The sequence below is a fragment of the Gymnoscopelus microlampas genome, assembly GCF_963454915.1.
Source record: "Gymnoscopelus microlampas genome assembly, contig: SCAFFOLD_131, whole genome shotgun sequence".
Classification (NCBI taxonomy): domain Eukaryota; kingdom Metazoa; phylum Chordata; class Actinopteri; order Myctophiformes; family Myctophidae; genus Gymnoscopelus; species Gymnoscopelus microlampas.
The window spans coordinates 23,276-37,710 of NW_028155826.1; the positions used below are offsets into that span (position 1 = coordinate 23,276).

The 14,435-nt window shown below is 44.1% G+C and overlaps 1 protein-coding gene and 1 pseudogene across 2 annotated transcripts in view; one reads left to right on the plus strand and one right to left on the minus strand.

The window, feature by feature from the left end:
- The window catches only part of LOC311041227 (rho GTPase-activating protein 39-like), a gene marked incomplete at both ends in the record, with an annotated part of 52,218 nt that overhangs the window by 14,312 nt on the left and 23,471 nt on the right, over positions 1 to 14,435 (minus strand). The window contains 5 exons of the mRNA XM_084086134.1: positions 168 to 353; positions 1,705 to 1,869; positions 4,599 to 4,910; positions 5,791 to 6,030; positions 7,585 to 7,826. Of these exons, the coding sequence (XP_083942260.1) occupies positions 168 to 353; positions 1,705 to 1,869; positions 4,599 to 4,910; positions 5,791 to 6,030; positions 7,585 to 7,826 (1,145 nt within the window). The remainder of the gene's footprint in view (positions 1 to 167; positions 354 to 1,704; positions 1,870 to 4,598; positions 4,911 to 5,790; positions 6,031 to 7,584; positions 7,827 to 14,435) is intronic.
- Positions 10,783 to 12,186, plus strand: LOC311041228 (E3 ubiquitin-protein ligase TRIM39-like; annotated as a pseudogene). Its single transcript has one exon. The product of its transcript is annotated as an E3 ubiquitin-protein ligase TRIM39-like (transcript).

The following is a 14,435-nucleotide window of genomic DNA, read 5'->3' on the forward strand; positions in this document are numbered from 1 at the left end:
TGTAACGGAGTATATTCTTACATTGCAGTATTGATACTTTTACTTAAGTAGAGAAATTGAGTACTTTTTCCACCCCTGGGGCAAACTGTGGGGCCCTTAAAAAGGAAAACGTTTGAGAACCACTGCTCTAGTTCTAAGTAATACACGTTTCATTGACGTTCACAGACCTCCAGGGCCACCTGGACGGGGTCTGCCTTGGACCGCCGGTCCCCCATGTAGGTCTGGATGAGCTTGAAGACCTCCACCGCCTCGCGCTTCACGTTGCGGTCCGACGTCACGATCATGGGCTTTTTGATGGGCTCGCTGCTCCACGCCAGCATGTTGGCGATGGACACCTTCCTCCTGAACAAGCCCTGTGTGGGGGGGGGGGGGGGGAGAGAGAGAGAGAGAGAGTTTTGGCAGAGAGAAATACATTTGGTTTCAAAAAGAAACTTAGAGGTGATGCCATGGTTTTGCACTTTTTCTGTTTTTGGGCGGTGTAGCCACCCCTATAAGTGGGGTTGGGACACCTCATTAGTACACCCTTCGCTGTACTGTGATTGGCTGACTCTATTCAGCACTGTGATTGGCTAGCGAGACACATGATGAAATTAATAATCTATAAATAGGACTATGCACTTAAAAAAAAAACAGTTTTTGAGTGGTGCCGAAGGCAACCACTCCTATATCTGGCTTTGTCTGTGTGTCCGTATGTATGTATGTATGTATGTCCGTGTCTCCACCAAGCTAACATTGGTCAAGCATCACGTGACACGTGACAATATGTTGAAAGGGTGTGCTTTGATTGGCTAGCGAGACGCATGATGAAATAGAGCCCTATAAATAGGTGTGTCACTTCGAAACATTGTTTACATGTTTCGAAGTGACATCAGTGCCATCAGCCAAGCTAACATTTTGGTAGAGCGTGCATCACTTTTCTGCCTCTTTTTGGTAGAGTGTGCATCACTTTTCTGCCTCTTTTTGGCAGAGCGTGCATCACTTTTCAGCCTCATTTTGTCAGAGCTCTCGCTATGCCCAAATCTGGGACTGTGACGTCAGTCCCAGACGTTTCGGTTATCTCCATATATGGAGTTCCGGGAGGGGGTTCTCTGATGTCAGAGCTAGGTATGCCCGGGTATCTCCATATATAGCCGTCTAGGAGATTCTATGATGTCAGACTTGGGGGAGGTTGGTTGTCTCCATCTATGGGGATCTCCTTATGTGGGAAGGTTGGGATCGACTGGGTCACTAAAGGTCGGGACTGAATGAGTCATTCATCCCCTTATATAGGTTTCTGGGCGTCCTGCCATGATTCCCCTTTACGGTGTTATCCATCTATGGCTAATGCTGGCAAATATGCCCTGCATGTTCTTTACACATGCAATTGTTTAACTAAGCAGCATCGCTCATCAAGCCTGTCTGACAACCCGTCATTTATGACCTGATGTTCACTGTTGTTTCAGCTAGCTGTAGGCCGGGGGTCTTCAACAGCTCACAAGCTCACACGCTTGTGAGCATGTAGATATAAGGGCATATCCCGTATACCTGTGTGTGTTGGGGTTAGGGTTAGGGTTAGGTTATTCCGTATACCCGTGTGTGTTAGGGTTAGGGTTAGGGTTAGGTTATTCCGTATACCCGTGTGTGTTTGGGTTAGGGTTAGGGTTAGGTTATTCCGTATACCTGTGTGTGTTTGGGTTAGGGTTAGGGTTAGGTTATTCCGTATACCTGCGTGTGTTTGTTGAAGTGTTTGGACGCCCAGTTCTCGATGTCCGTCTCCGACGAGGGCTTCCTCAGGGTGAACTCTGGGAAGACGCCGCAGCTGGCGCTGGGCATCATGTTGCGGGCGTTCCTGCTGGCCTCGAACTGGGCGCACGCACCCAGGTCCTCTGACTGAGGGAGAGAGAGAGAGAGAGAGAGAGAGAGTTTATACCAAGCTAACCTTTCCTATATAGATGTAGAACCATTTCTGACAGAAAATGCAGCATTATTTTTTTGTACATTTGTTTTGGGGCTTTTATGCCTCTATTTTTCAGACTTTATTTTTAGGCTGACAGGAAATGGGACAGAGAGATGGGGAGAGACATGCAGCAAAGGCCGTCGGGATTGGGACTCGAACCCGCGACACTCTGTCAAGCTACATTGAGCCTAGGTGCCTGGACCACTACGCCAGCGGTCCAGGCCGAAAATGCATCATTATTTTAATAGTTTTGTAAGAACCTCTGGTCTAAGTTGAACAAAGCTCTGTTTACACATTTCTTAATTCCCATTTAATTGTGCATATCTAGTGTTTGTTCCACTTTTGCTTTGGCAATGTAAACGTATGTTTTGTCATGCCAATAAAGCTCCTTTGAATTGAATTGAGAGAGAGACACACAGAGAGAGAGAGAGAGAGAGAGAGAGAGAGAGAGAGAGAGAGAGAGAGAGAGAGAGAGAGAGAGAGAGAGAGAGGGGAGATGGAGACACAAAAGCGGGGTTTTTGTATTGAAAGTGGAAATGCCTGTGGTTAGCTCTTTATGAAAGATAATTAATAATGAATGTGTGTGCGTGTGAGTGTGTGTGTGTGTAGCTACAAAATAGCGCTGAGCATCATTTTGGCATTGGTTAGCACTTTTCCATTTTCTCTGATGGACTCAGATAAGAGACAAGAGACAAAGATGTTCCAACACTTGTTCAAACACACATCTAATCCTGTCAGCCACCAGCAAACATTCACATTCTAATTCAAGTGCTTGTCATTTCAAGCAGGGAATCAGGTTATTGGACCCGATACAAACCAGTATGAGGTGCAGTAGGACATAATAATATCAGATAAAGGTAAGAAAAGGCTAGACCAGAATTCTCCTTTAACTCTTGAGACTGTAAAATTAAACCAAATGGACCCACACAATTAGAGAATGTAGAAGAATTGTTTATTTTGTTTGCCTGTTGTCTCTCCTATGGTACCACACCGACACAGCATGGAATTGTGGACACAATTATATCCAACAACAACAAAATACTTGTAATAAGTCTTGGGTCTGAGAGTCTAAATCTCATCAAACGGTCGTCCTGTGGCTCAAATGCCCAATAAATAATGGACCTTGATATGAAAAGGGTTGAAACCCACTGCTGTAGAACATCCATGAGTCAGTCTACTGTAGCTGTGTGCATACTTTGTACTGTATGTGTGGGGAACGTGTCTCATTGTGTGTGTGTGTGTGTGTGTGTGTGTGTGTGTGTGTGTGTGTGTGTGTGTGTGTGTGTGTGTGTGTGTGTGTGTGTGTGTGTGCGTGCTGTGTGTGTGTGCGTGCTGTGTGTGTGCGCACGCGTGCGGGTGTGTGTGTGCGTGTATCTCTAATCTGAGTACAAGGTCAGAGTGATGTAATATTTTCACATTGTGTAAATGTATATACATAGATAGATATACATAGATATTTATACACATCACAAACTGCTCAGTGCACACATACTGTAGGTGCACCTTCAAGATCAAGATATCTTGTATCAAGTATATACTAACATGTACTTAAGTTATTTTTCTTACTATTATTTCTATTACTCCTTTGTCGTTGTTGTTATTGCCGCTACAATGTTGAGGAACCAAAACTCAAACACTTTTTCTCTGGTAAAATGTTGAATCTTGTATATTCTCTATACCAGTGAGGAAAGTCCTGGACAGAGATGTGTCAGGTACTGTATATCTATAATAATCACTGGACCCAACCTTCCCCATCCATCTGTGTGCCAGGAACAAAGAGGCAGCGTGGCCCGTCCTCCTCCTTCCTCCTGGCCCACAGGAGGGCCCGTGATGCATGAAGGGAACAGTTGAGCTCACTTATAAACTGACTGTGTGCTCAATACCTCACTAGCTGCTTGGCTTGGCAGCTCCGTCTGACTCGGCCCCCAGTTGTTGCCGAGTCAAGTTCCTTTTAATGCTGCAGGGTACAAGTTCCCTTTTAATGCTGCAGGGTACAAGTTCCTTTTAATGCTGCAGGGGTACAAGTTCCTTTAATGCTGCAGGGGTACAAGTTCCTTTAATGCTGCAGGGTACACATTCCTTTAATGCTGCAGGCTACACGTTCCTTTTAAAGGTAGGGTTAGTGATGTTTCGTTCCAGAGGCTAGCACAAAAAGGCATGGGGAAGCAGCCTTTAGCTACTAGCCTTTGGGACAGCCTGCCGGAGGCTCTGCGCTGACACATGAGTGACCATTTAATCCTCAGACACACAGATCCAGGAGATCATGTGATCGAAAGATTTTCTCCTCCATTCACTTCCTTGTGAAATCGATTTAGAAAAAAGCCTGTATCTCGCCTCCCTGGTTTTACTCTACTAACCCTAACCCTAACGGGGGTCTCGCAATGACATTTTCTTTCTTCTTCGCGGAAGCACGGTGAAACCCTACGTGTTTTCTAACGGTCGGGGGCTCTGAGACTGAAGCTAAATATTCTGTGACTAGTTGAAAGGTAAGGAAAAAACGCAGATTTTGCTGGCAGTAGCTGGATTATTTTGTATTTACTATGGCTTACTTTACACCCCTGGTGCGGTCGGGGCTTACCTGTGAGGGGTGGAGGTAAGGCTCTTACCTGTGAGGGGTGGAGGTAAGGCTCTTACCTGTGAGGGGTGGAGGTAAGGCTCTTACCTGTGAGGGGTGGAGGTAAGGCTCTGGGGAGGCCAGGTTGGTCTGCACAGACAGGCTCTTCTCCAGCAGGGCCTGGGGGAAGCCCAGGCGGTCGAAGGTGGAGCGTTTCCAGTGGTGGTGGTGGTGTCCGTCCAGGCTCTGGGCGTGCAGGGCCTCGTCCTCGCTGAAGGCCCTCACCACGGGGCCCGGCAGGGGTAAGGGCAGCGCCCCGTCGCTCTCGTAGCCGTCCTTGGAGCTGCCGCCGCCGCCGCTCTGGTTGGTTCCCCCGAGTCCTCCCTGGCCCGAGTCCCAGCTGCTGCGCTGCTTCATCACCTGGGATTTTTTTTACAATGTAGACATTTTAGCACAGTGGTTCTCAAACTTTTACATGTCAAGGACCCCCAAAATTATATGTATTTGGCCGCGGACCCCCATCTCAAAATATTTTGTTCCAGGGACTCCCCAGAAGCAAAGATTTGACAATGTTCACTTTAAATAGCGCACACAATGCCTTGCCTTATGAGCTTGTAGATCTGCAGTTCAATTACACACCCCATAAAGCATTGAATTCATGTAGATTTTCAGTTTTTTGTCTCGTTCCTAAGCAAATAATTTGATGACCGGCGGTCTCTCCTGTAGGAGACTCAAATGACCTCTATTTGTTACCGGAGACTCGGGCGCTCATCAAATTATTGACTTAGTAATGCGATAAAAACAAAACAATCTCCACGAATTCAATGCTTTATGGGGTGTGTAATTGATAGAAAATAAGTCATGTTTTGGGAAAAAGAGCAGTTCACTGCTCTTTTTTTTGTTTTTCTTTTTTTCCCTCAGAACCAGAGATAACTAGATTTGAAGTTTTAGTGCTCCATTCACTTCCATTCATTTTTATTACTTAAAAATGCTGTATCTCGGCTCCTGAGCACTTTTGTTTTTTACTATGTATTTTTGGTCCAGGCATGCTATTTTCAAAGGCAGACAATTAATGTCAACGAGGTCGCGATGACCTCGTTGCCTCATTTTTTAAACCACACAGTGCAACCCTCAGTGATTAGCACCCATCAGGGGGTCGATTATACTGGACATAAATATTCTGTGACTACTTGAAAAATTAACAAAATCTCTGGCAGTGGGTGAGTGCCACAGTGTATACACTCTGGCAGTTAATGAGTTAATCGCTAAGTGGATTCATGGTCCCCGTCCCCTTACGTACCTGCTGGGCCTCCCAGGCGAGTCGTGCCTGTGCCAGCACGGCCTCCGGCAGCGTGCCTCCGCCCAGCTCCCGCTCGCCGTCCCCGGCGCCGCAGCGGCCCAGCTCCGGCGGCAGAGAGGGCTTGCGGCTCTTGCGTTTGCGGTTGCCCTCGGGGGAGAAGCTCCCCATGGCCCCTCCCCCGCCGCCCGCGGACGAGGAGAGGGAGCGGTGCTGCGTGGTCGACGTCCATGACATGGAGTCCTTTGTAGAGAAAAGGAAACGTTTATTTGTATTATAGCATATAGAGTACAGAAGTCCTGACGTCACTCGTTCATCCCCTGATGGTTTGTAAAGTCATTTCTCTATGGAGAATAACATTGGGTCATCTTAGAATCGTCTCATATAAGAATTGTGGTCCAAAAATAAACAAACTGTCTCTGCGATATCGTCAGGGAGGAGGTTCTGTATGGGATCCGGTTTTAAAGTCGATTATCTCGTTGTTGTTTTTCCCCTCGCTGATCACTGTCTAGCGTTCACCGCTGTAGCTTCAAGATGGCGGAACGTAAGGGGATGCGGTTTTCACTGCTCGTCGCACACAGATCCCCTGTGTGTGTAGAACCAAATGAACGCGCACTTTTAACGGATTTAGCGAGGTCTGTGGCGACATGAAAAAAACAAAAAAACAACAATAAAACCTTGGCACTGGTGAGTACATTATGAGATTAAACTCTGGCATGGAATGTGTTAAAGACGTCTATGGGATTTCAGAATGGGGGGGGGGACCGCGACCCATGTAAGATGTGTAAATTACGTCAGACTTCGGTGCTCTATATCGTCGCAGTCTTTTTGTCGCTTAACTTTTTGTGTTTTTTTTCCATAAATTAATGCCCTACTTGATCATACTACAGCGTCACACAAAAGTAGCATAAATCAGGAATATGTTGGCCTGAAATTTGGTACAAATCCTCTCTGGAGGTCACTCTTCCATTTAAGAAACCGGTGCCACTCGTAAATCAAAGATGGCCGCCATTCATTTCAAGACGGCCGCCAACATTAGACTGACTTTGCATTTCAGCATATTTTTGCCTATATTTTTGCGTAAATCACCAAATAGCACTCCCATGGTAAGGGGTGGCAGTGGCTCAGGAGGTAGAGTGGCCGCTCGGAAACCAGAGGGTTCCCAGTTTGATCCTGCCGGGCTCCCCCATGAGTCAGTGTCGAAGTGTCCTTGAGCAAGAAACCCCCTATAGCGCTGAACCCCTAATTTGCTCCCGATGAGCAGGTTGGTGCCTTGCATGGTTTCCTCTACCATCTGTGTGTGAATGGGTGAATGAATCAGTGGTGGAAAAAGTACTCAAATGTTTTACTTAAGTAAAAGTATCAATACTGCAATGTAGAAGTACTCCGTTACAAGTGTGTCTGGAATTCAAAATTTACTCGAGTAAAAGTACAAAAGTATTGGCATCAGAATGTTACTTAAAGTAACAAAAGTAAAAGTACTAAGATGTTTGAAAATAGCAGATCTACAAGCGCACAACGCGTTGTGAGCTTGTAGATCTGCTATTTTCAAATAGCCTAGGTGTAAAATAGGGCTAAAGTGGTTAATGTATGTTTCATAATATCATAATTAATATCTGAAAAGTAAAGAAAAGAGAAGTAGTGGAGTAGAAGTAAAAGTACTAGACATGGGAAATTGGATAAAGATGCTATATAAATACACCATTTTACCATTTATGTTTCTGAACCTTTTCAAACAGGAGTTACCATTTATAACCATTCTAAAATGAAAACATTTCATAATCCCGCCTCACGTACCTCATAGAGCAGCCTCTGGCCGCCCTCGCCCCCCTCCCCGCTGTAGTCCAGCAGCAGGCGGGGGTCTCGGATCAGGGACTGGCTGTGCTGCAGGGTGTAGGAGCCGCCGTACGAGCCCCCGTAGCCCCCCGCCACCGCCGTGGCCGTGGCCGTGCCGTAGCGGAGCAGGCGGTCGGCCGTCTTGAAGCGCGGACTGGAGGACGACTGCTCCACGTAGACCAGCTGTTTGACGTACTCCTTACCTGGGGAGAGGAAGGAACTCGTCATATTATGTGGTTGCTGTGGGGGGGGCAGTGTTGATACTGTGGGGGCAGTGTTGATACGTTGACTAAAACTATGACAAAAAATGTTCGTCGCCTACCTTTTTTCACTGACAAAAACTAAATAAAACTAAGCTATGATGACTAAAACTAAGACTAAATATATTGACAATTTCGTCAACAAATAAAAACTAGACTGAAAAAATGAATCGGAAAAACACGGCCCCCTCACACATTAGGAGGGCAGTCACCAGAACCAAGGAAGGGTGTTTTAGATGAATCTAACATGGTTAAAATGGAGTTTGAAGTTACAATGGGTTTGTATAGGAAGGGGGCGTGTCTGATAAAATGAATATCAAATATCTAAATACTGAATCGAGCAACTTAAAAACTGTCTGGGTGGCTCACAAAGGCCTGAGTAGACAACAAAAATACCAAAAGTTTTTTTGAAAGTGAAATATCCCTTTAACTTTAAAACCCTTCTACGTTAATTTTTATGTCTACTCTGGCTTTTATGTGCAGCCCGGACAGTTGCTTGATTCAACGTATTTGATATTAATGTGATCAGACACCTCCTACAGTATATAAGCCACTATATAAGCCCATTTAATCACGTTAAGACTCATTGAAAACACACGCTTCATGGTGACCCATATTTTCCTTCTAATGCATGAGGGGGCCCTAATTTTTCAATTACTATTCTTCATTTTAACTGTCTTAATGTTAAAGAAATGAAAGAAAAAAAGTAATTAAAAAATGTCGGCCCCCTCATGCATTAGAAGGACAACGTCAGTCACAGCCTTGGATATGTGTTCTCAATATAAGTCTAACAGAAGAAGTTGAATGGGCTTATATAGGATGGGGGCGTGTCTGGTAATATGAGTAATCATAAATTATATCTAAGTAGTCCATACCCGGGGATGTGTGCAGTCACAGTATTAACAGATACCATATTCATTACCAGCGAGGCAGCCATCCACAATGTATGTCAAATTGTGTTAAATGTTATAGCACTGACGAAGGTCCTAGGACTGAAACGTTTTCTTTTTTTAAATCACTTTGAGCACAGAGCACACCATGAGCATTTAAAAAAAAGAAAATATATTTTCTTAAGTGTGTCTAAGGGTTTTTCCTTAACTTAATTAATTTGTTTATGCAGTGAGTGAGTCTTTTTCTACCAGTTTACCGTTAAATGTTGAAGTAACAAAGAAACATTTAGCCATTATTAACCAACATGTATATAACATTGTACTTTATGGTTGCATAATGGAGATTTTTGATACTGGTATGAGTAACGTGACTGCATCTCGTTGAGACTTTGATGAGACACGGGTTATGAGTTGGTGAGTGGCTGCTCAGTAAGAGACTCTTTGAGACTCCGCTAGTCGGCTGCCCGACCACTTCGGTCTGCCACCTCGGGGCGACTGATTGCCTCGTCGCTCAAGGGTCCTTCTGGTCGATCGACACGGTCACAGCTTTTTTCTGTTCTGGCCCCACAGTGGTGGAATGAACTTCCCACTGATGTCAGGACAGCAGAGTCACTGCCCATCTTTCACCGCAGGCTGAAAACCCACCTCTTCAGGAAACACTACCCTTCCTCTTCGCCTTGCCTACTTGTTGTTAACTAGTTGTACGAACTATTTTTGTATTATTGTATTGTTTTATTGGATCTTGTTTAGTCGATATACTTATTTGTTTTAGCTCTTGCTCATTTGATTTTGCTATTTTATCTCATCTGTTTAAGAAAGTAGGTAGCTGATATATTGCACTTTTACCTTAGCGCTAGGTATACTCTTGGTTGCTTGTTTTAGCAGAAAATGCACTTAGGACTTCTGGTGATTAGTAGTTTCGTTCCCTACCTATGTTGAATGCACTTATTGTAAGTCGCTTTGGATAAAAGCGTCTGCTAAATGACTGTAATGTAATGTAATGTATGATTTGAGGCATTTTGTTCAAAACGGACCAATCCTGCAAACTTTGGAAGCCAACCTTAGCCAATCAGGATGGAATATGGAAAATCGGACAGATCCGTGGTGATCACATGCCTATAGAGATACTGTGTACCGATTTGCATGACGTTTGGATAACATCTGTTAGAGTAATATAAAACAATGGGTTTTGCACAAATCACCACCTCCTGGTGGCGCTATAACAGGCCCATGTGTAAAATGTGGGGCAGAGGTTCTGAATTGGCATCCAGGGAGTGTGTATGCAGTTTCGCAGAAATAGATAAAACACATTTTGTGTGTATAAGACACGGTAATTGGGTCATTTGATTGTCTAGTCAGGCTTTTTGAGCAGCCCGGACAGTTTTTAAGTTGCTTGATTCAGTATTTAGACATTTGATATTCATTTTATCAGACACGCCCCCTCCAATAAAAAAAAAAAGTGAAATATCCCTTTAACTGCTCCTGAAGAGCAGGCAGGTGACTGGTATATGGCTGTCTCTGTTGATGATGTGTACAGTACAAGGGTTAATGAGATAAGGAGTACATCGTAAAGCACTTTAAACGGTCAAATTCCACTCTAATGTGGAACTCTAGCGTGTGTGTGTGTGTGTGTGTGTGTGTGTGTGTGTGTGTGTGTGTGTGTGTGTGTGTGTGTGTGTGTGTGTGTGTGTGTGTGTGTGTGTGTGTGTGTGTGTGTGTGTGGCAACAGGTCTGTCAAAGCTCCTCCCCTTGCCAGACCCGTCGGAGACGGTAAGATTGACCTTCAGATCAAACACACAACTTCCAGTGAGGAGGACAGACAGACAGTCTGTCCACAGCTACAGGGGGGAACACTGACCCAGACCACTGGAACTGACTGGACTTTAACAAGAACCAGGATTCACAGCGAAAATAAACTTCAAGGAACATTCTAGAAGAGGGACTCTTGCTACGACTGACTTGCTGATTGTTTGTGTAGCTTGTTTGTATAGCTTCACTCAAAAGCCAAAATGGCTTCCAAGGCGTCTCTCTCAGAATAGGATTTCTGCTGTCCTGTGTGTCACGACGTCTTCAAAGACCCTGTTCTCCTGTCATGCAGCCACAGCTTCTGCAAAACCTGTCTGCAGGAATGGTGGAGAGAGAAGGAAGTAAAGGAGTGTCCAGTTTGTAAGAAGAGACATTCAATGGATCCACCTCAAAACCTGGCTCTGAAGAACCTGTGTGAGGCCTTCATACAGGAGAGACGGCAGAGAGCTTCAACGGGGTCTGAGGTTGAGGTTCTCTGCAGTCTGCATGCTGAGAAACTCAAATTGTTTTGTCAGGAATGTCAACAGCCAGTGTGTGTGGTGTGTCTTCATTCAGAAAAACACACCAACCACCGTTTCAGACCCATTGATGAAGCCGCAGTGGGTCGCAAGGAGGAAGTCCAGAAATTACTGAAGCCTTTACTGGAGAAGCTAGAGGTCTTCAATAAAGTGAAAGCAAACTGTGACCAAACAGCAGAACAACTTAAAGTCCAGACCCGACACACAGAGATGCAGATGAAGGACCAGTTTAAGAAGCTTCATCAGTTTCTACAAGATGAAGAGGAGGCCAGGATCACTAAACTGAGGAGGGAAGAGCAGCAGAAGAGTCAGAAGATGAAGGAGAAGATTGAAGGTCTGAACAGAGAGATAGCAACCATTTCACAGACAATCAGAGCCATAGAGGAGGAGCTGAGAGCTGAACACATCTCATTCCTACAGAACTACAAGACCACAATGAAAAGGGTCCAGTTCACACTGCAGGACCCACAGCCGGTCTCAGGAGCACTGATAGACGTGGCCAAACACCTGAAAAACCTGACCTTCAGAGTCTGGGACAAGATGAAGGACATTGTCTCCTACACTCCTGTCATTCTGGACCCCAACACTGCCCATCCAGAATACATCCTGTCTGATGATTTGACCAGTGTGAGACGTGGAGAGAGACAGCAGCTTCCTGACAACCCAGAGAGGTTTGACCACCATGTCTATGTCCTGGGTTCTGAGGGCTTTAACTCAGGGACTCACAGCTGGGGTGTTGAGGTTGGAGACAATACATACTGGGCACTGGGTGTGTTATCAGAGTCTTTTCAGAGGAAGGGATTCAGAGGGGGTCCATACTGGGAAATAGAGTTTTCTGAAGGTATATACATAGCATTCTCCACATCAGCGCCACAAAAAACAAAACTCTCAGTGGAGCAGAAACCCCAGAGGATCAGAGTCCAGCTGGACTGGAACAGAGGACAGCTGTCCTTCTCTGATCCTGATGCTAACACACACATACACGCCATCACACACACTTTCACTGACAAACTCTTTCCATACATTTGGACGAAGGATAATCTTCCTCTGAAGATGTTACCAGGGAAGATCAGTGTAACTGTGGAATAACGTAGTAGACATGATGATGATGATGATGATGATGATGATGATGATGGCAACACTAAACACTTTAACCCATTGAGACCTGAAGCCGATTCTACATGTCTCCTAAATCTCAACAGTTTTCTGAAAAACGTATGTTTCTATATCAGTGGTGCTCAATCTTTTTCATGTCAAAATTATATGTATTTGGCCGCGGACCCCCATCAAAATATGTTGTTCCAGGGACCCCCAGAAGCACAGATTTGAGTTAAAAATGTTCGCTTTAAAAATATATATATATTCAGAAGATTTGCACACATTTTCACGATTTTTCAAAAATAGCAGATCTACAAGCTCGTAGCGCGGCACTCGGTGCCGCGCTATGAGCTTGTAGATCTGCTATTTTTGAATAGCCCAAAGTGTAAAATAATGCTTTTTAGCTCAAATCTAAAAATGACACAGTTCCAGGTCTTAAAGGGTTAAAGGGGGATATGAATCAATTGGAATGTTTATTTAATGTATGAATTAAAAGGATATCATAATGTTGGGGAGTCTGGGTACTTTACTATAAAATGTACCAGACTGATATGATGATTTTTACTGTATTTTTACATCTACACAGTTTCATAACATATAGAATCACAACTTTGGATGAATCTGAAAAGGCTTTATTAAACAATTTCATTCATTATCTTTTTTGTTTGAATTTAAGTCATTATTGTTTTATTTAGTGTGTGAGCCAATTAACTAAGCGGTGCCTATTCACCAACTAGTGACTATTCTGACCAACTACTGCCTATCCACCAACCGATGACTGTTTACCAACCACTGCACTGTATTCATTTGTATTTTGACATATTCTTCTGAAAATTATTTTGCAATTGTATTTTCTATTGAAATTATAGATCTGAAAAAGAAAAAATAATCTATGTATAGATTTAAAAATCAAATAAATATCTACCACACAATGCCGGTGTAATTTCACTTCATTTGCATCACATGGCAAATATCAGTCCCTCATTTAAGACTTTAAAAGGTATGACATTGTATATGATGTTGAGTACAGGCCAGTACAGTATGTTAAATATTACACAAGTTTTATAGAGTCTATTTCTGCCCCAGGTTTCTTCCAGTTAAAGCTGCACTATGTAACTTTCCTCTTCAAGCCTGGATTTGAACCCGGTTTCCAGCTTAAAGGGATAACATTTTACCATTGAGCTAGCTAATAGAGCCTGCCTGCTTGCTCAGGGGATAAATTGAATCTGGACCTTCAGGTCAAGATTTGTGTCAGATCCTGTGTCTAGGTGAGACATGACCTTTGACACAATCTAAATGTCTCAATAGAAGAGCATGGACACAAAATACAACCTTTACTTTTTTTGTTTATTTAGACAGGACAGAGCATAATAAGGTTCTATGACATTCATTTTCACTTTTTTTATTTTTTATGTTTTTTGGGGGGGTTTTATGACCTCAATTACACCCAAAAAATCTGAACTTTGAACATTCAGTGGATTTTCTGTGGTCTGGGGTTTTCTGAATAATTAGGCTGAAAAGTAATCTGAGCTTGGCCCTTCGACAGTGAGGTCACAGTCGATTAATCCCGCCCACCCTCCTCCTCGCCCCTCCCCTCCCCTATCCTTTCCTTTGGGGGGGGTGGAGCAGAGGCGATGATTGACAGGCAAAATCCCTCACCAGCGACACCCGCAGGCAAAGATTTCTTTTTTCATTGCAGTTGAAAAGGCTTTAGAAATGTGAGAGAAAAACACCTGCCATAGAGACACACGGGCGGAAACGGAAGGCCTACAAATTCACGCCCACTTTTGAGACAGCGCTGCTACTCGGGGTCCGTTAGAAAGATGAACTGCAGCTCGCAATGCAATCTTTATGAGAGGCATTGTAAAATACCGTCATTTCATTGGTTAACTACTGAGGCTGTAGCGACTTTTTTGGTGTTCTAATAAAGTGTCCCATTTGTTTGATTTGTCCTTTTTAATGTCCCATATCTGTCATCTCGATATACTACCCACAATATACTATAATATACTCCATCAGTATGTCAAAACCGCTAGCATCGGAGATCTAGACTTTAAGTGGTCGCATGGTATATACGTCACGGACGCATCCCTTGAGGTTTTCAATACCCAGAAAACTGGTGAAAGTGGACGTTTTCAATATGTTTTGGTCATTATCTCTGGAACAGAAGGTCCAAATCTGCTCAGTTCAAAGCTTGTTGGGTGCGTGACTTTGAGGACATTAAGCACGCAATGACACAT